This window comes from Molothrus aeneus, chromosome 7, assembly GCF_037042795.1.
Source record: "Molothrus aeneus isolate 106 chromosome 7, BPBGC_Maene_1.0, whole genome shotgun sequence".
Classification (NCBI taxonomy): Eukaryota; Metazoa; Chordata; class Aves; order Passeriformes; family Icteridae; genus Molothrus; species Molothrus aeneus.
Window position 1 is genome coordinate 8,766,519 of NC_089652.1, and position 20,292 is coordinate 8,786,810.

Here is a 20,292-nt window from a genome sequence, read left to right on the forward strand (position 1 = left end):
CGAAGGCGAAAGCGAAACCAGCGCGGGGCCCTGAGGGCAGCGGGGGTCGGGGGGGCTGCCCCGGCTCCTGGCCCGGCCACGCCAGCCCGCCTCGCCTGCCCTGGCGCCCTTAAACTGCTGCGGCTTCCCTTCCCTTCCCGCTGTCTCTTTGTGCAGCGTAGCCTTTTTGGGTTTTGTCTGGTGCTTGAAGCCGACAAAGAGCGGGATGTTGAAGTCCAGGCTTTGCTGCGGGTCTCCAGGGTAGTTTGTGCCCCCTCTCTCCTCAGGTGGAGGAGGCAGGTCTTACTTCATTAAAAAATAAAATAGGAGGTCTCTTTGGTAAACGTCGTGGTGTGAAATACTAGGGAGCAGTAGATCTATAAATATGGCTATGAATAAAAGCTATGGAAGAAGGTAACTGACAGGTTTTGTGTTTTTTTAAATAGGATCGTTACAGCGTCACACAAAGACAAAGCACAAAACAATCACTTTTTTTTTTTTTTTTTTTTTTTTTTTACTTTGCCATTACAAAACACAGCAAAAACAAGCACAGTTAGTAGAACTACTTAAAAGCAGATTTTTTTTTTTTTCCGGTAGTGTCTCGGCACCCCATTTTTGTGTTTTTCCTCCCACCATCGTTTCACTGGAGACCTGTGTTCTTATTCACCGTGGAATAAGGACAAAATTCTCACTTTTCTAATGGAAGGAGGTTTGGGCTGTATGTGTTCATCCTACAGATAAATCATTCTAGTGTTCCTTTAAAGCACTGAAATGATCTCAAGGCAGATCTTTTCAACAAAACATTAAGTCTACCCTATGCAAAAAATCTGTTCAGAAGCAATAGCGGAACTGTCATGCCAAAACCTGATCCATGGTGCTGTTCAGAAACTCCAGTTATATTGGACTGAAATTAATACTTGGGAGTCTTGAAGGGTTGCCTTGCATGGAGAGCAGGGAAGAAGGAAAAAGGAGACTGGTTCTCATGCCATGTCTGATCTTGTCTTACAGTACTTCTCATGAACTTGAGGTGGTCAACAATAAAAGGCATCCCCCATTTTGTTTGCATTAAGATTGTGAGAAGAGGTTAGAATGAAAATGCCTGCAACAGCTGATCTCAGGGAGGTCATGTTTCCTGCTTTAGAATTCTGTGTTACTGTCTGTAGCTCAGTTTAAGGTCAACCAAAAGGCAGCAAGACTGTTTTTGTTGTGCCTTGGAAAAAATCCACGGAGTCCGGGTATGCAGCTTGAAGCCAAAATCTGATTTTATTTATGCTGGTTATATAAATTACAGATATTACCAAGCTATATACAGAATTGCTCGTTTTTTATTTTATACGTGATGCTTGCTTATGTGCAGCTTGCTTTGAATCACTCAGTGCAATGAACAGAGAAATGCTTGTTTCTTTGAAATTTACTTCCATGTATCACAAAAATATCTCGTTACTTTGTTTCCGCTCACTCACTTTCAACTAACCTAAATAGCATGGGTGAAAGGAGAAATGAAAGTAAAATCCATGTTTTACTGATCCAAGGAGGTTCTGTTTTCATCACAGAAGTCTCGTTTATACCTGCTTGAGAAAGCTGTAAGGTGCAAATGTTCAAGGCTTTGTGCTTTAAGAGCTTTGTATGCACTAACTGCGTGTTCTGTGGGCAAAGCTTGCATTTTGATTGAGCCTGCATTTGTGAAATACAGTGCCCTTGGAGTTGCCTGTTTATTATTCTATTAACAGAGATTTTAGGGATAACACTGGGGGAAATAAAACCAAAACAACAAAACCAAACAACCCAAACTAAGCGGTAAACACGTCTGGAAGAAAAAAAAGTATTTAAAGAGTGCAATTTTCTGTTTTTACAAAAACTCGTTGTCCTGCTTATTAAGTGAGCCTGTGACAGGCATGTAATATCCTGTCACGCAGCACAAGTTTCCAGGTGGTCAGCAAATGCTGCAGCTCTTCAATAACTGTTTTTTAAAATTGCTTCCCTGTTGCAATTGACCAGTTAGCATCCAAACTGTGTCAGATTGGGGTTTTTTTTATTTGTAGACTTTCTGACAGTACTTGCTGGGGTATCTGAGGGCCTCCTGCCCAAACAGATTTACTTCTGCAGCTATTTTGTGAGAGGGCAAGTTTTACTAACTCTCTCTTCCAGGGGAGAAATGGAGACAGCCTTTTTAACACCACAAGTTTTATGTCTGCTTCCTTTCTGGAACTCCCTTCTCTCCCCAGCCTTGCCTACCTGCCTTCCACAACTTCTGCTGTGGTATCAGATAAAAATCTATGTTGAAGGCAGATGATCTTTGGAGAAAAACAATCCCCAGATACCTCTGGAACATTCAAAGTCAGGGGAACAAGAATCTTTGCTTTGAAATAGTGTCTGAATCAGTGGTGTATAAGATTATGAATAAGCAGAAAGTATTTAACATCTTAAATCCTAATTTCTCGAAACACATTAATGTCTTTCATTATCTTTATATGCTGTCTTCAGAAGCAAAACATTTTGTTCTTATGCTCTCATATTTGCAGCAATTCTATGGAAATTAGTTAAATTAGCAAGTAAAATTTATCTCTGCTGGGACCCCACTGAAGTCAAATGATGCTCAAGCCAGAAAGGATTTGGTCTTTTTTCAGTGACAACAGCAAATCTGACTTGCAAAAGGCTGTTTGAATCCCTAGGGAGAAAATTCCTTGTTTATGTATTGTTGAAAGACGCCTAAGAATAATGTAATGGTTTCTAGAAAAGCTGACTTTTGAGGTGACAGGCAAAAAAAAATGATGACTTCTTTAACCCATCCAGTGTTCACACAATTACTGATTTTTTTTTCCCAGTATGTGCACTTCAGTCTGTTGAGTAAGGAGAACTCAGCTAGAAGAAGAAAAAAGAAAAGATTAGTCGCATGGCACTCACAGCTGTTCATTCAAAAGAAAATGCAGATGAAACCTTCTCTGGCTCAAGGTAACTGCAGAGTCACTTTGAAAATGTCATACAAACTGATAAGGATCTGAAAATCCTGTTTCTAGTTGTTTATAAAATAGAGGAATGCTCTTTAGAAGACACCGTGTAGGAAACTGTTGCAGTAAGAATAAGCATGGTATTTATTTTTGTATGAACTTTGTGGTTCTTGAAGCCTGTGGATATGTATAGCAGGGTTCTTCCTGGAGTCTAGTTCCTTTGATGGATAAGGGAAGCTGGATGGGGGGGGGGGGATAGAAGGGAATTCAGCAAGACTCCAGAAAGTATATCTTGATAAGACTGAGTTACTCAGTTGTAGGATATTTGGCTTGCTGCAGATTTCACTCTTGTTTTCTGTATCTCACATGATGCTTTTTTATTGGCATTTCATGGTGAAAAAGTATTGCTTTAGTGGTGCAGATTGTCTGCTTACTATACTCAGCCAGGTCTTTAGCAGGGTAGATTGTTATGTGAATTTGATTAAAAAATCTCCATATTTTCCTCATTTCCATTTAGCAAGGTAAATTGAATGGAAAAGGGAAGGAAGGAATTCTTTAAAAATCTTCTAAAACTATTTTTCTCATGCAATTTCTAGCAGAACTTTCTAATAAGAGCCTACAGAAATATCACTTACCATCTAGTAGCACTGAACCACTTGTCTTGGTACCTTTAAAATTGTATTTAACACTTGCAGTTTGCTGCCAGGCACATTCTTTTTATTGGGTTATGACCTTAAATGATGTCCATGGTCACAGCTTATTTTGAAGCTCTGAATAGAGCTGGTTTGAGATTTACTGAGCATGCAAGAAGAAACCAAAAATGTTTGGAGGATGATGTTAACCGAAAGTGAATCCAGCTGTTCTTTACTCTGACGAAAGTTCAGGAAAGCAAATGCGTGTATTGTTCGTAAGTGCAGTTGAGGAGGTCAGAACCATTTCCACATGTTATAAACCAAAATAGAAATGAGTGGGGACATGTCCTGGATTGGGTGGGGTAGGTTTTAATGCAGAATTTTAATTCAGGCTGGTTATTTCGTTTTCAGCTAAAGACCTAGTTTGTTACAAGTGCTGTCGGAGAAAAAAGTGAAGAATAAAAAAAGATATCTTGCTCTTGAGTGGATTTTCAGGTAGATGCAATAAAGAACTCATCCATTTGTATATAAAGTTTAACTGAACTTCTAATCACTGACAGTCAGGATTCTGGTTTCATTTGTTCTCTTTGTGGGTAAGGAGAAGTGTTTACAGAGAGGCATTTGAAGGGGAGTTGGCGGGCTTTTAAATACATAACTGTTTTAAGATCATAAATCATTGAACATACACAAAGTTAAGGGCTAGTGTTAAAAAAGGAGATTTTCTTCTAAAGCTGCTAGAGCCAAACTACTGCTGTGTTTGCTGAGAAAAGTCTGCTGGACAAATTCCCACCTGGCTATATATCATTGCTGTAAGGACTCTGAGCCATGATGATTCAGAACAACATTTCTAGTCAATAAGAAAAAGAGGAATTTTTTAAAAAAGTATGATGTTCATAGAGTATTTTCCTAACCTTTCTATATACTAAGCTAACATTACTTTTCTTTGCTCAAAGTGTTTTAGTTGACTTTTAATTTTGCACTTTGAAACCTCATGTAAAATCGTGCAGTGTGAAAAAGTTGTGCAAGTTTGCTGAATTGGAAATTATCATATCCCTTGGGCAGCTCCCCTGAGCAAGTCCAGGCTTTTGTGCTGTCCAGAGAATTAGTATAGGTGGCATGTATTTGTCAGTGTAAAGCCTTCATTTGTGCAAGAACTCTGGGATCTTTGTGTTCTGACATTCATGATTCATTGCCCAGCATGTCAGGCAATTCCAGTGCTTTCAAGATGCTTGCAGTATCCTGCACCATTTAGAATATGAAATATCTGCACCATTGTTTCAGAATGTAATGCAGCAAGTGATGAAAGAGCTCTGATTCACAGTTGTACAAGCAGCCTTTTATTAACCAGCATCTGTGCTGTATCCTGTTTGCTTAATATTTACTTGTGAATGGGAAAGTTTATAACTTACAGCAGTTTCAATGGCTGTGGGACTCAGGTGTTCTCTCAGCACAGCATAAACGCTTGGAGACATTGGAAGAAGATCTGATGGAGAATGTGGTTCTGTAGAGTCATTTAAGCTAAAAAGAAAAAAAAAGAAGCAAAAATAATCTAAGAAAAAACTTGAATCCCTCTATGTTTATCAGTGGAGTGTGATGAATGGTTTTTAAGTTTATTAACCCTGTCCTCAGGCTTGCTGGTGGCTCTGTAAGCTCAGGCAACAACCTGATAGACATTTAAAAATGTAGGAGATTGAGTCAGGTTTGTCCTCTTTCCTTGCCCCTAACATCAGCTGGGGAAAAAAAGGAGTCAGTGAAAGAAAAGTAGATCAGAATACCATAAAATCTGCATTCAATTTTTACAAATGGTTTCCCCATTAATGGAAAAAGCACTCTACAGGTGAAGTCCTTTACTTCCCTTTCTTGTCTTTAGCAGTCCTTGCCAAACTATTTTCAAATAGTTTGGGGAAAGGAGGCAGGGGAAACTCTGAAATGGGATGTAAATAAAAATAACGGGTAAAGTGTAACACACCTGTGAGGTTACTTACATTTTGGAGACTGGGATAAATACAGAAGGAACATAACCTTTCCCTCCTCCATCTGAGGGCTTCGAGACTAGAATAAAGAGTAGAGAAATTAAATATTTTCTAGTAATTTTATTATCTATTTGAAATAGATTATTTGCTTAAGTGCTGCAGGCAATAATAAATTCTAAAGTCCCTGCATAAATAAGTAGCCATGAAAGTGAGGGGAATTCCTGAGATGAGTCCTTGAGTTCAGATCTTAGTCACAGAATTGCCTGTGCTCCCTTGGTATGAAACACAATATAATACTGCAACTGATGACAGAGATTTCGTTAGGCCTTCAAAGCAAATATACAATTCTTGAAGTTTGGTACTCTGAGCCTGCAGATTTCAGTTCTGCAAATGTTTGGAGCTCTGCCTCTACAGATACAGCTTCAGCAATATGTTCTGAATTCCAATTCTTTTGCACGAAATTAAGCATATATGTAAGATTTTAGACGATTGGAGCATTAGGCAAAGTCCACAGAGTTAAAATGAAGAGGGAGAAAAGTACTGTAGCCTCCAAATATTTTTGAGTTGTGTAGGAATTTGAGTTCAAATGGAATTGTAACCTTTGATACTGAAAGTCTAGAAGAATGTGTTTTATCTATTAAAAAAACAAGGCTTTGAGGGCTTTCTTTAAGCGAGAATTAATTTTATCTAAAAATGAGCTGACTTGTAACTTGGACATAAAAGAACGTGGGCCTGAACATATTTGGAACCATCCTTGTTTGGCCTTTTTGCATTTTCCAGTGCAGTTGCCAGGGGTTTTTGTCTGCCATAATAACTTGGTAATTGTGCAGTATATTGGGAAAAGGTGGTGCAGATAAGCAGCCTTTGTTTTAGGGCTCCATTGCATGAAATGAAACAAAGTCAGGCTTCCAAGCTTTGTGGGCAATAGTGAGTTTTCTTGAAATTAAAGAGACAGCATGCTACAGTGTAACACAACTATGAAGCCAATAGCAGAATGACTTTTCAGTTTCCTCTCTGTTAAACACCCAAGCACTGAATTTTGTGATGCATCAGTCAGAGAAAAAAATCCATTTCTTAGCTTCTTTTAAATATAGTCATCGCCTCTACTGTAACCTCTAAGACCAGGGATGTATTTGCAAAATGAAGCTGCCTAAATGACAGACACATGTTTAAACAGCTCTCATGAAGATGACTATTACAGGAGGCATCTTAATCTGTTCTCAGTGCTCAAATTGCCTCTTGACTTTGCAGCTGCTGTGCAGGAAGGGTAAATAGGGAAGTGGAGCCTAACCTTCGTTTGGCTGACAGCTGTAGTGTTTGCCAAAGGCTTTATCTTTGGGGATATCTGGGTACAGGTACTTGAGGGGGTTTTCAGGAACGTTGTCTGCCATGATAACTTTGTAGTCGCGCAGTATGTCGGCAAACGGCAGGGCAGATAAGCGACCTTTGTTGTAGGGTTCCACCGAATGAAATGTTACATCTCCTGCAAAAACACAAAGGAACCATAACCTGCAGATGAGCAACTGCAGCTGGAACACATTTTTTGCATTTCTTTTGAGGTTTGCACTTGTACAGGCTTTACCTGTTCTTAGCTACATTCGTATCTTTCAATATTTAATTTCTGCATATTTGGAAACAAATCTAAAGCCTGCAGTTAGCAGGTGCACCTCACAGAGAGCTTTGTTAATAGGAAGGGCTCAGAGGTTGAATGTCAGAGTTTTGGTTTGTATTTGAGAAATTATGATACTTGTATCTTGTCCAAAACCATACTATGACATGATACACGTGAATTTTACTATCAAACCAAACAAAACTTGACTCCTGTATTGCAGGTCTATTGCAGAGTTTGGGTTAGTTTTGATTTAGTTGTTGGCTTGGTTTTTTTTTTTTTTAATTTTAATTATACTTACCATTTTCTAGCTGATCCACCCAAGTAAAGGTAATTCCACCCAGATTGCTCTCACTAAACCTTAATAAGAATGTTCCTGGTGTCTTGTCTTTCAGCAGAATTCGTTCCTTTTCTTTGCTTACAAATCCCATTATGTACCTGAGGGTATAACAGGAAATCATAGGTTTAGTTTTGGAAAAAAATAGACTTTGATCTGTGCCATGTGTAGAATCATAGAAAGGCCTGGGTTGGAAGGGAACTTCAGGGAAGTTCACCTGGTTCCAAACCCCCTGTCGTGGACAGAGACATCTTTTACCAGACCAGGTTGCTCAGAACAATCCACCTTTATACAGGTGTTCAATACCTGATTACAAAACTTTATAAGGCTTGGGGGCTAGGTCCAAAGCTTTGTGTAGTTATACATGGAATATGGCATTGAACTCAAAGTACTATGAAGCCTGGTGAAATTTATCCCAGTAGTTGATTGCACAGACAGAACTGAAGAATAGATCTAAACCTGCATTTGTAAGAGATCCCTTATTGTTCCCCTTTGACAGCAATTTCCCAAAGTTATGAATGGGAGAAGGGAGACAGAAGTGTTAAACTTGTTGCAAATACTTCTCTGCATGGCTAAAACTGAGATGAGTAAAGGACAGAGAAAATGTCAAGAGAGATCAATAGACAGCAGTTGCCTTGTTGCTCACCCATCAATCCAAAGGGGAAGAATGTGTTTTTTAATCAAGTCCAGGATTGCTTCAAGCCAGACCCAAAAGGTAAAAGACTTCCCAGGCAAATGTTCCTAACAGTTAAAAAACAACCACGGAACACAATCAAAACCAACACACACGAGAGGAGAATCATGAGAATGATATTACCCAACGTTCACATGACAGTTTCTTCTCAGTTTCTTAAGAATAAGCTACTTTTCTCAAGTGAGAATCACAATTTGAGCTGTGGTTTTGAGTAACATCTCTCTTTCAACCTGACATAAAACCAACTGATTTTTAAGATATGCATGGGAAGCACCTCATTTTTCAAGGAGAATTAAAAATCACATCTGTGGTTTCTTCCTAGTTATACATTTATATTTTGAGTGAAAAGAAGATAAGAAAGTTGAACTTCCTTCCAAGGTTCTACACATGTTTAAATACTGTAGTTAATATGAATTAAAGGAGCTTACCCTTCTTTATCAATACATTCTCTCTTCCTCATCAAAGTTATTGCATATATTGACTGTCTTGAAATAATTTAGGTCAAAGCTAAACACGTGAAAAATCTTACTTAGGCTTTATGAAAAATGTATTGCATGCTTTGGTAAGACTTTCAGTTGATCATATACAAAAATATTTAAGGCATACTCTAATGGCAGTTTCTGATATCTGTAGCAACATAATTAAGTAGATCCCTAATCCCAAGCTTTATGCTTCTGGAATTGTTTTCTTCCTAGTTAAATTTTTACAAGGGATGTGATTATGCTGAGCTGAAAGTCGCTCATATGGCAAGTGGGAATCTTATCAGCAGCATCACAGAAACAAATATAGGCATGGCTGTGGGTGTTATGGGAAATAAGAGTTTAGTGTTACTTTTGGAACAGTACCTTGCAGAACTTTGCCCAGGATAGTTGATAATCATTGTAACTGACTTGCTGTCCTGAAAGAGGAAAAAAAACCCAAAAAATCCAAATGGTGCATGTATTATTCTGAAGCTATGAAATAGATATTGCTGGATATCTGTATGGTTGGGTGGGGGGTGAGGGGAGAAGTACAATACATCCAGACTTGGGCAGGGAGGGGGATAGGGGCATGCTAAGGGACTGTAGATCTGGTTTTCTGTATTCTTTTGAAGCAGGTGGTAATAGTTTTGGAAATATTTGCCTAAAGTAGCCTGTGACTTGGTTTTTGCAACATTACGTGCTCAGTTTCAGTTTTCAGCCTATATGTTACTTCTCAGCTTTCCCCAGGGCCTTTCCCTTCTGGGGCACCCTTGGGTTTCAGAGTACTCAATAGTTCATCTTGCTGAGGTTAGAGGGCCTCTTTGCTGTGCTGACACCAGTCAAGTATCTCTGGTGAGGCCCCAGAAATGAACAGACCCACAAGGATAGGTACTTAAAATGAAAAAACCCCAAACCAAACCTCTTAAGCCAGCAAAAATACTTCCCTTTGATTTCAGATGTATGAGATAATTGTTAAGGAGGCAAAATAACATCACAGTTCAGTGTGACTTTGATGCCCTCTTCCTTCAGTTGAGCCTGGCAGCTTGCAAGTTGAATTACTTTGTGATAAGAATAAACTGATGCCTGCTTTTCTTTAAAGAAAAAAATGTCATTGTGACATTTTTGACATCAGCTCTGGAAATGGAGGTCATGCCGTGCTGGTTTTGGCTGGGGTGGAGTTCATTTTCTTCACAGCAGCCAGTGTGTTTTGGATTTGTGCTGGAAACAGTGTTGGTAATACAGGGATGGTTTAGCTCTTTCTGAGCAGGGCTTACACACAGTGAAAGTTTTTTCTGCCTCTCAATACTCCCATGAGCAAAGGGGCTCGGAGTGCTGGAAGCTGGGAGAGGACACAGCTAGGACAGCTGATCCTAACTGGCCAAAAGGATATTCTGCACCACATGGTGACATGCTCAGCATGTGAACTTAGGGGTAAGAAGGAGGAAGGAGGGGATGTTTGAGGTGATGGCATCTGTCTTCCCAAGTAACTCCTTTGTGTGATGAATCCAGCCCTGATTTCCAGGCTGAACACTTGCCTGCAGATGGGAGGTAGTGAATGAATTCCTTGTTCGCCTTGTGTGCACGTGTGACTTTTGCTTTATGTGTTAAACTGTCTTTAGCTTGACCCATGAGTTTTCTCACTTTACCCTTTTCTCACTGTACCCTTCCAATTCTCTCCCCATCTCCCTCTGGGGGAGTGTGTGGCTGTGTGGGGCTTAGTTGCAAGCTGGTGCTAAACCACAATGTGTACTTAAAGCCCCTACCTGTAGCTACCAAATATAAGAACCCCAAAGCAAATAAAATCTGTACATTTCTACACACTTACCCGTAAGTTTCTCTGCCAGCATGTTGAGCTGCTCAGAATTGAGTCCACGACCAACATATGATGAGAATTGCCAGCTCAGTACTTCTAAGAGCTGGCTCAAAGTGGCAGCAGGGGGGTTGTTGAAGAAAGACAAGTTCTGCAACAGAATGAATGCTTTGTTTATAAATAGCAACCATGAAATACATATCAGGCTGTAAGAGAAGGCTGCAAGTACTTGAGCAGCATCTGGAAGTGTTGAAAAGTGAGCTCTGTGTGTGGGGAATCAGTGGGGTAAACGTGTGGGCCCTCCCACCTGCAGGCACCCAGCAAGGGCCAGTGGGGTGCCTGAGCAGGGTTGTAGGGTGAGACTCCTAGAGAGAGCTAAAGTCCCTGTGTGCATCTTGGATGTTAAAATGCCTTGCTATGCCTCTGGTAGTGTCCTGTGTAAAGGTAGTGAAAATATGCTTAAATCCTGTCCAAAAAAAATCTAGATATTATCACTATATTTTAATGTTTAGTGCATGGAAACTTTAAACCATTACATACTGATATGGTGACATGCTGTTGAATCATTTGGCTTATCTTAGTTTTTTCAGTTGTGTGGTTTTTGTTTTTTTTTTATTCTACACACAACGGACATACTGAAGACAGTGCAAAAACTCTTTGGCGTATCACAGAGTGATAATGCAGTCCAGCCTGCTGGTCAGCTGGCCTGCCACCATGGCAGCCTGTCTGCCCCTTTCCCTGCTCTGAGCATCTCTGTGACTGCACTAATCCCCAGCTGAAAGCCTGAGAGCCATTGACAGCCCTGTTCCACAGTCTGCAAATACAGTAACAGTGGCTGAATCTAAAATATGTGCTGAGACAGCTGGAGCCTTAGAATGATTCTGCCTTTGCTCAGGGTTAGAGCCACTAGAAGTTGCTACTTAACATTTATAATCTTCTCCACAGAAAGCACAAGTTGCCATAAAATCCATGGGGGAAAGCAGCATTTAAGTACATTAGATTCACCTATATGCCTGCTTTCCTGGTCTGGAGTTGTACTGATAGAATTATTTTCTAACAGGTCTAGTTTCAGTCAGCTACATCCAAGAAAGATAAATTAAAGCTAGTAAAGTCAGAGAAGTTGTGGAGAAGGCCTGTCACCTTTCCTTAGTTTAAGAACTACTACTTTAGGCTACAAAAAGAAAAGCTAAGGGTGCATGTGGTTTTATATCTGGGCAGGAAAAGAAAAATAAGAGAACAGCAATAACGTGATATTAACCGTGTACGTGACAAAAATAAGGTCAGTTCAAAAGGGAAATACATCTTTTTTACACTTAATGTAAATAATACAAATGTGAAAATGCAATAATAATCATAATAATACAAATGTGAAAATGCAGAAAGTCAGTATTTGCATACTGAGGACCTACCTGAGGGTCATTGGTTGACAGGTTGTACCAAATAATGGAGGCCCATGCGTTGGGCAGTTGGCTGACATTGGAAATCATCACCACAGGCAAAGAGCTGGTCTGGTGGAGAGAATGAATGCCCTGTGTAAATGCTGCTGAGGAAAGTATTAGTGCTGTGCTGTGCTTTGGGTTTTTAGCCTCTCATTCTTCCCAAAGCACAGACTTCTTTTCCAGAAGCTCTGGAAATCTTGTGTCAGCTTGTGGTTACTGCTGGGGGCCTCACCACAGGCAGGCAGACCTGAGGTGTGGCCCAGCACAGTTGTACTTCTATAAACTGCTGGAAAATGCCTTTTTCTCCTGCCCCAGGTAATCTGCCCTGAATACTCACTTCCAAGTTTATGGTCAATCCATACAGGCAGACCTGTGTCTCAAAGCTGATGGAGTGCAGTTCCTCGGTCACCATGTGAGGGCCCTGAGGAAATAACCAGGTTATAAAGCTGGGAGTGCACAGCTGGCATTTAACACTAGTTTAGTGATCCAGCTGCTGAGGTTACACTTGGAAAGAAAACTCATATCAAATATATAAGCAGAACAGGAAAAGGAAGTGAAGGAAACAATTTGTTTGTTCAACTCTGACATTAAATTAGTCTAGAAGTCTGGTAATTTTTCTGATGAATCTAAAAGAACCCCTTAATATTGTTCTAAACTTTTATCTTTTTCTGAAATGGTACTTTTAAACACAGATTTGCACACAAGAAGTTAACAGATAATTTTGTGTGTCTGATAAAGGTTGTCTCCAACTTTCCTTTTCCTAAAGTTTCCTGACTGATTGACAATTGGACTTTGAACAGGGATGTTCAACTTCAAGGAGAAACAAACCAGAAACAAAGCAAAGAGCCACAGCTTTAATGACAAATGGGCCTTCATCCAGGTTTGCTGTGGGTTCTAGTTGAAGGACTAGAGGCCTAAATCATTAATCCAAAGTAAATCTGGTATTAAAACCCCAAGCTTTTCTTGGATGAAAAAAACTAAAATCTGTTTGTCATTGTTGATTAAAGTTTGTAGTATTAGCATTTGTTTTGATTACAAAGCAGCATAGCTCTGCAAAGATCCAAATCTCTGCCCCTTAGGAAACAGATTTCTTGAAAGACATTTCCATCCCCAGAACTCAAAGTATGAAAATATATTTATTCTTTCCCGGTTTTCTTTGTTGTTGGTCTTTTCCCTCCCCATCATGCATTTGTTTTGTCAGACTTCTCTTTAAAAAAAAGAAATAAAAAATTGCAAATCAAAATGCTTTCCCATGATGAAATATCCAGCTCAACCTGTATTTCTGACACAAAGTTGGTAAGGATTGGTGAAACAACCCTTCTTCCCCTATTATGATTTTGCAGAAGCAGATTTTTTCGCATGGAAAAATCATCTGGGCAAAAAGGTACATCTGAAAGGACAAATCTAAAATAGAGAACTTCCACTTTTTTCTTAATGAGGCCAGTTATTTTTAACTACACTTTTAGCATACCGAATGTCCTATAACAAAACAAGTTTTGAAAGCATTATAGTTGCTGTTAACAAAGAAAATCCCAACTCTTGTTCTGCTAATAACCCCTTTCACAGACTGACTTGGCCAAGGAGAGGCTCTGTTTGAGGCAATGAGCAGTGAACCAGGTCACAGCTCAGCTGTCCTAATTCTCCACAGCCTTATGATAGCTTTATATAGTTTTAGAGGCACAATGTGTAGAAATGGGAGGAAAATGCTGCCAAAACTGGAGTGCCAACATTTCTTAACCTACAATTTTACATTTGCTTGTTGTGGTGTCAGTGATTTTGTAAGCAGCCAAGTAACTGGGAGGTGAGCCTTGAGTTTCAGTCTTGCTAATGGGGTGCTGAGCTGTTCTGTTCAGAAATGTCTGTGAAAGGGGCACACGAATCTTCTGCTTTAGGTTTTGGTCAAATTCCTCATGCTCATCATACCTTTTGCTTTGTACTTAAAGAATACTTCAAATAACTCTTGTGCTTGTATAAATACAGCTATTTGGGCTGTGATGCGAATGATTTTATTTTTATATATATTTTTAAAATATGTTTTTTAACAACTTTACTCTCACTTATGCTGGTTTTAGTGCTGTCATGCCATACACAGAGTCACCACGAGAGGGGAACCTACGACCAGGCTGGGACAAGTGCAAGTAAATTAAGCACATTTTTGATCCTGGCTGAGGCAGCAAACCCCTTTGATACAAAGATAATGACATCCTGACTTCAGCTGTGAACCTGACCAGCAGAACATATATTTGAAGGACTTTTCCTGTAGGAAACAATTATTTCAACAACAGAAAAAAAAACTTCAAAAGCTTATTTGGTTTTGGTTTTTTTTCTTTTTTTTTTTTTTAATGTAAATGACCAAAAAGTAACCTTTGAGTGGAATGCACACATTTGAATTATTACTCTCTACCTTCTGTTGTAACTTTTTCAGTATACAGATTTCAGGCATGCAATTACAATTTGAGTCATTCCAAACAGTTCTCATTATACTTACATAATAATTGGATGCTGTACTTCATATATATTTCAAAATCTAACAGCTCTTTGATTTAAATAAAATAAAATCTGAATTACTTGTGAGAGTATGCAAAAACAACATGTAAAATAAATGCACAAACCTCATTTCCTTTGCTTCCAGCACTTGTTTTCATTTCTTTGGGTTGCTGCATAAAGCAAAGCAATATTTATGTGTCAGAGAAACTATACACAGAAGTACATATAAAGAACATAATTTATAACCAGGATGTTCTTAATTATAATAAGATTTTATTTGCAATATGCAAATGAAGTCTAATGAAGACTCTGACACTGCAGATTGAAAATTCTATTCAGTGAGAGGTCTTTTGATATTTTAAAAGAATTTTTAGGAAACTAAGTTAATGTAACAAAGCATTAATTAGGGTGCTTGCCAAGTGTATCCCACAAAAAAAAAAAAAAGGCAAAAACCCATCAATCTCAATCTCCTTTTGCAGAACTACACTGATGCACTGCATCTGTGGTTAAGCCCCAAAATTACCACAGGCAAGGGAGTGTTAGTCAGAGAGCAGGACTCACTGGGCTCTCAGAGAAGTTACACAAGCACTGCTCTAGTCTCTCATGAGGCTTTATCACAGGATAGATTGCAAGCATTCAATTCTATCTCCCCTAGAAAATTGTGGTGTGGTTTAAGGTTTTTTGTTTGTTTGTTCTGGGTGCTGGGTTTTTCTGCTTGGTTTGGTTTTGTTTTTTTTTTTGCTGTTGTTGGTTTGGTGTTTGAGGTTTTTTTTTAACCAAACTCAGTTTCTGTGAAGCTTTTAAATTCAGCATGATTACTCTTTCCTTTTCTGGTGGTAATTAGGATTTGCTTTCTCACTTCTGTGAAAATATATAGTCTTATTTTAGAGAATGGAAGAAGTATAGAATGGCATAAAGAGGTTCTAGGAGTAATCTTTTTGTACAAACAGAGAGAAAATGAGTGTGGCCTTGACAGTAATAGAGTTCTCCCTCCAGAGTTTCTAAAGAACTTTTTATTTCTCTACTCACAACAGTAAAAAAAAAAAAGTACTGTTTTTTACAATAGTAAAAAAGTGTACAATAGTAAAAAAGTAAAAAATAGTAAAAAACCCCTACCAAATGTCGAAATTCTACTGACAAGCTCCCATTTGCAGACTCATCCATGTTCATGGCTTTCACATGTGTTCCACACAGAACAAATCTACGGTTACTGCAAAGGACGTGACAGTTATGGACTCAAATACCAATGTTAGTGGAAAAAATGAATATATATGATATTTTATTGTCTTACCTTACGGTTGAAACATTCCTAAAAGAGAGGAGGGGTGGGGGAGAGGAAACGGATTGTGAATCAGTAAATGTGTAAGACAGAACTTGTACTGAGAAGCATATCTGAGATGGGAGATTTTGCCTGCCCAGAGTTGGTTTGTATTGACCCTACAGCTACAATTTTTTAACTGAAGAACTGAAATTCATACTGTCCACTTAGACTTTTGCATCCGGCCCTATGTAGGTAGTGTATTTTATCTTGCTATTTATTATCAGACAGTACCCAACTTCTGAGAGAAAAGGCCCTAGCTTCTCTTGCTCCCTCCTCACTGGGTGTTTTCCCTCTTTCTCATGGGCCCACATCTATGTCCATGCAGCCAAGGTGGTTTTTAGGGGCTTGCAGAAGCACAACAAGCAGAAGGAGGGAGGTAGCTGGTACCTAGGGCTGGGGATGTTGCATTGTGAGAGCTCAGAGCTATTTCAAAATTAACTATCCCAAAAATGCAATATAGTTTGATTTCAGACTTTTGTGTAATGCTCCTGTATCAGTCTGCTGACTTTTCTTCTGTTTTGAGACAAATTTTAAATGGACTTCTTGCTTCTAATTTGAAACCATCAATTAGACTTAGCAGCTTGGTTTTTAAAAAAGAAGTCTTCCACATAAAAAAAGAAGTGTTACTCTGATCTTTTAACTGGTGGTTTTTTAAAATTTTTCTTTTTCTCTTCCTTTTCAACGCAGTTTAAAAATCAGGTAGAGTAGCCACTGAAAAAACTTGTGTTGTCTCTGCAGGGAGTAAGAGAATATCTTCACTTTTAAGTTTCTTACTTGTCAATAGTTGCTTTCACTCTGATCTGGTAGTTCAGCTCTGGCAATTTAATTAGCAACCTTCAAAACAGAAAATTAGAGAGTGAATATTAGCAGAATATCTCACCAGAAAACACTAGACTGGTTGCTCCAGATTAAAGTATCAGAAATTATTATAATCTGAAAACAGATTAGGCATCTAGGATTACAACACAATTTACAGGGTTGAATTCTCAGAAAGAGGAGCTGGGCTGTTCCAGTGGAGGATGCCTGACCCTCCCTCTAAGTGTGTGGAAAAGTTAGCATGTGTTTGAGGGAGTGGCTGGAATGACACCAATGTAATTAGGAAATAGTTTTGTATCATCTCTGACTGCATCACAGGTGTGTGTGTGCTTTCCTTCATACACCTCTTCTCACCGCCAGCCCTCCATGAACTTTGTACTGCAAGGTGGAAAAGAAATGAGAGTTCTTCTCCAAACTTTTCTCTTTCACAAACTCAGGGAAGGAGCTTCTGGGAGAGAAAGAACTTGTCTGTGATTCACCCAAGACCCCCAATGCAGCAGTTCCTCTTTTCTCTGTGCAGAAGTGGCTCTGAGTATTCTGATTTTTGGCTTGTGTGATAAGGATCATTATTTACTCAGTTTGTAAAGTCATTACAACAAGAATTCGATGGATACAGAAGCCTTAAGGTGCTGCCTTTAGCCACAATGTGCCTTTCTTCCTTGTATTTTACTTTTTACTGCCACTTGTTCTGCATGACAGATTCTGTGGACTTTATATCCCCATTCCAGAAAATTTCCCTGCAGTTGAATGGATCCCTAATGCAGGTTGGCCTGCTTTGCTTTCTAGATTCTCCTAGGATAAAATGCTGCACACAAATGAGGGAGCTTACATCAGATGTTTTCCCTTACCTTAATTTAACAGTGAACTGTATTAAAGTTTTGAGAACCATTGGCCTCTGGGGGTGTGTTGGCATGCAGGGCTGCCTTTCAACCACAAAGGAGCTGTGTGAGAAGAAGTGAAACAAATAAATTTTTAGAAATAGGTATGAACAAACAGATGGGGTTTTTTTGGGGGGGAGGGAGGAAGGGAAAAGGGCTGGTATCTCTTAAAGACTTATTTCTCTGCAGGTGTTGAAGTGGGAGCTCTGCATTCCAACTCTCAGTTCTCAAACTGATCCAGTGGTCTAACTGTCCCTGAAATTGTTCCCATAAGAAACAGATATTTGAAAGACATTGTATTTTAGAATTTGGTATAATTTTCAATGATGATAAAAGTCTTGGTCTTCCAAAATTTTATCAGAGCCATAAAACAGAGTATGAAAATACACTGAGCATGGCTCCAATGAAATGAAATGATAATAATTAAACTATCAGTTTAATTTTTATATATACAGAGAGCAAAAAATTCAGACCACTTTAATTTTTATATATAGAGAGAGCAAACAATTGAGCAAACTTCAGAGACTCACTTGTGGTATATCTCTAGTATAGCCTATACAAAAGGCAAGAGAAATGATGCTAATATTTTATCTACTAATAGAAGGGTGAGTTGAGAGGGCAGCAGGTAGCATAGCGTGGAGGAGACAGAGGAAAGAAAAGGAACATTAACTTAAAAAAGGTAAATGTTTCTCAGCATTCTTTCTCAGCAGAATGTACATAACTCCTCCTAGAAAAAGGGGATTTCTGGCATTCGTTAAGAGTCAGAATTTGATGACAGACCCTTAAATGCTACCCATGAGAAGCTGCCTGGAACCTTCCGTTTCTATGAATTCTGCTGATAGCTGTACATACATCTTGTGTTAGGAACCTGGTGCTTAGAATCCTCAGAGACATTCAAACTTTTTTTTCCCTTTTTCTTAACAGTGCGTTCTCATTGTTGTACCAGTTGAGGTCAAGTTCTGCACTTTGGCAGTGGCATACGCACTTGCGGAAAAGGTTGTAGAGCAGAAAGTTGACTTTTTCCAGCAGCTGAGGTCTTTGCACAGGAATAGGGTCCCCATCATAAGTCAGCCTGGTCAGGAGTTCATCCAGCTTTTCTAGTTGCCTTCTGACTTGAAAGAGACTCTCTGCCAACAGCGTAAAGCTACAGCAAGACAAAGGATTAGTTTGCAATCTTGCTTGTAAACCGTTTCTTGGAACACAAGAACTACTGAAGTTCCTGCTTGGGGAAAATCAGAATCCGTATTGAATGGTGCTGTCCAGCTTTGCCCAAACTCACATCCCTCCCTCTTTTGTTTATAGGACTATATAAATACGTTGGGCAAATCACCTGCTTTATCTTTAAAGATAAGTGTTTTCACAACAATGCAACACCGTCTGTGATAATTTGGAAGAAATATATACATGGTCCTGATGTTGTACATGCAGGACACTTGTGCCAACATTAATTATTTTCTACAGTTCAGGAGTTTTGCAAAATGTACTCTTTAAAAGGACAATATTTATATAGAAGGAGCAAGTTAACAAGACTAAAGAAGTGTAAAAGCAGTAAGGAAAAAGAAATCCAAACACACTTGATAACAGTTCAATAGGGTATGTGTGTATAAAATTAGATTTTAAAGCTATTTTTAGTTTGTTCGTTGGGAAAAAAAAAGTACTTCAGTGAAAAAAAAACCTACACAAGAAAAAAAAAGCAAAAGACCACCTTTTTTTCAGTTTTAAAATTTTCTTGGTAATTTTCCTCCCTTTTTAATTCTTACTTTTTACTTCACCTTTTCCATATGAGAGTTTTGATGGGAGAGTAATGACCATGATGTGGTGGTGACATTGTGTAGGTATGCTATCTTTTAAATATAACGCTATTTTCTTTTTATTTGCAATCACTTCAGAGTTGCCATCACAGAGACTACTGCCATTCAATCCCTACACAGTGTAAGGTCTGGAGGAGTGAGTCAAAGCATAAAGCCTCTACCCAGCTCCTGCCTAGACACTACTCCCACTGCCTTCAATGACAAACTCAGTCAGCACCATTCTTACTCAAGCAAAACTCCCAAGAGGGCATGTCTCATGTATCTGGAGGATACAAAGCCAAAAATTAGTGACTACCACGAGCCAGGCTAGTGTTCATTCTGAATGGCAAATGTTGCTTTCAGTTAGCACCTTTGAGTTATTTACTCTCTTAGCTGCTGGTGAATTTGCTGCTGTTGCAGCTGATCTAAAGGAATGATCATTTCAAGTGCAGCAGACTTCCTGTGGTTTTCGGTGGAAGCACGAGGTCAGGGCAGGCTTACCAGTTCTGGAGCTGGTCGAGGCCCCCGTGGAGGGGCCCCCCGATGCAGGCGATCTGCTGCCGCCTCTTCCAGTCCAGCAGCTCCTCGGTCAGCATGTTGCTCATCAGCACATCGATCTCATGGATCACGCGCCCTATCTTACTGAGCACTTCCTGGAAAATAGCAAAGGTGCCACTAACTGACCACAGGCAACAGCTGCAGAATTCACCAACTATCATGAAGCACTTACCATGTTTTTATCAATTATTCTGAAAGGAATCGTGTTTAGTTCCTATTGCTTCAGTGACAGGATTCATCACCCCTTGTACATTAATACTGAATCCCTATGAATTCTTCTTCAGTAATTTCTTTTTGGGAGGGTAGGAGGGAAGAGTGTTGCATTCTTTGCGGGCATAATATCTCCAAGATTTTGACAATTACAAGCTCTGTTAAGTTCAAAAAGTTCTGCTGTTGTTTTGCATCATGTAAAATGCATTGTGTTTTTGTTTGCTTGATTTAATCATAACCCTGCCCTCATCGACTCAAATTGCTTCACTCTTAAGGTGTGCAGAACCATCTCCTTAACTGAGCTGTTACTTAATTGCCAATTTCTTAACTTCTAGTTCAAATCACCCAGA

The 20,292-nt window shown here is 39.2% G+C and overlaps 1 protein-coding gene across 2 annotated transcripts in view; it reads right to left on the reverse strand.

Annotated features, from left to right (window-relative positions):
• Positions 1-1,217: 1,217 nt before the first annotated feature.
• Positions 1,218-20,292, reverse strand: part of STAT4 (signal transducer and activator of transcription 4) — a 37,966-nt gene continuing 18,891 nt past the window's right edge. Inside the window, exons 7-23 of one of the 2 annotated variants that reach the window (XM_066553118.1) lie at positions 19,676-19,827; positions 18,370-18,528; positions 17,355-17,447; positions 16,465-16,524; positions 15,661-15,678; positions 15,486-15,579; positions 14,495-14,539; positions 12,220-12,303; positions 11,853-11,951; positions 10,459-10,594; positions 9,018-9,070; positions 8,125-8,219; positions 7,443-7,579; positions 6,824-7,015; positions 5,545-5,611; positions 4,969-5,077; positions 1,218-2,841 (exon numbers count right to left, since the gene is read on the reverse strand). In XM_066553118.1, coding sequence (XP_066409215.1) covers positions 2,815-2,841; positions 4,969-5,077; positions 5,545-5,611; positions 6,824-7,015; positions 7,443-7,579; positions 8,125-8,219; positions 9,018-9,070; positions 10,459-10,594; positions 11,853-11,951; positions 12,220-12,303; positions 14,495-14,539; positions 15,486-15,579; positions 15,661-15,678; positions 16,465-16,524; positions 17,355-17,447; positions 18,370-18,528; positions 19,676-19,827 — 1,620 coding nt within the window. In that variant the 3' untranslated portion in view covers positions 1,218-2,814. Of the gene's footprint in view, positions 2,842-4,873; positions 5,078-5,544; positions 5,612-6,823; positions 7,016-7,442; positions 7,580-8,124; positions 8,220-9,017; positions 9,071-10,458; positions 10,595-11,852; positions 11,952-12,219; positions 12,304-14,494; positions 14,540-15,485; positions 15,580-15,660; positions 15,679-16,464; positions 16,525-17,354; positions 17,448-18,369; positions 18,529-19,675; positions 19,828-20,292 lie in introns of those variants that run through there. The other variant, XM_066553117.1, reaches the window with a different exon arrangement.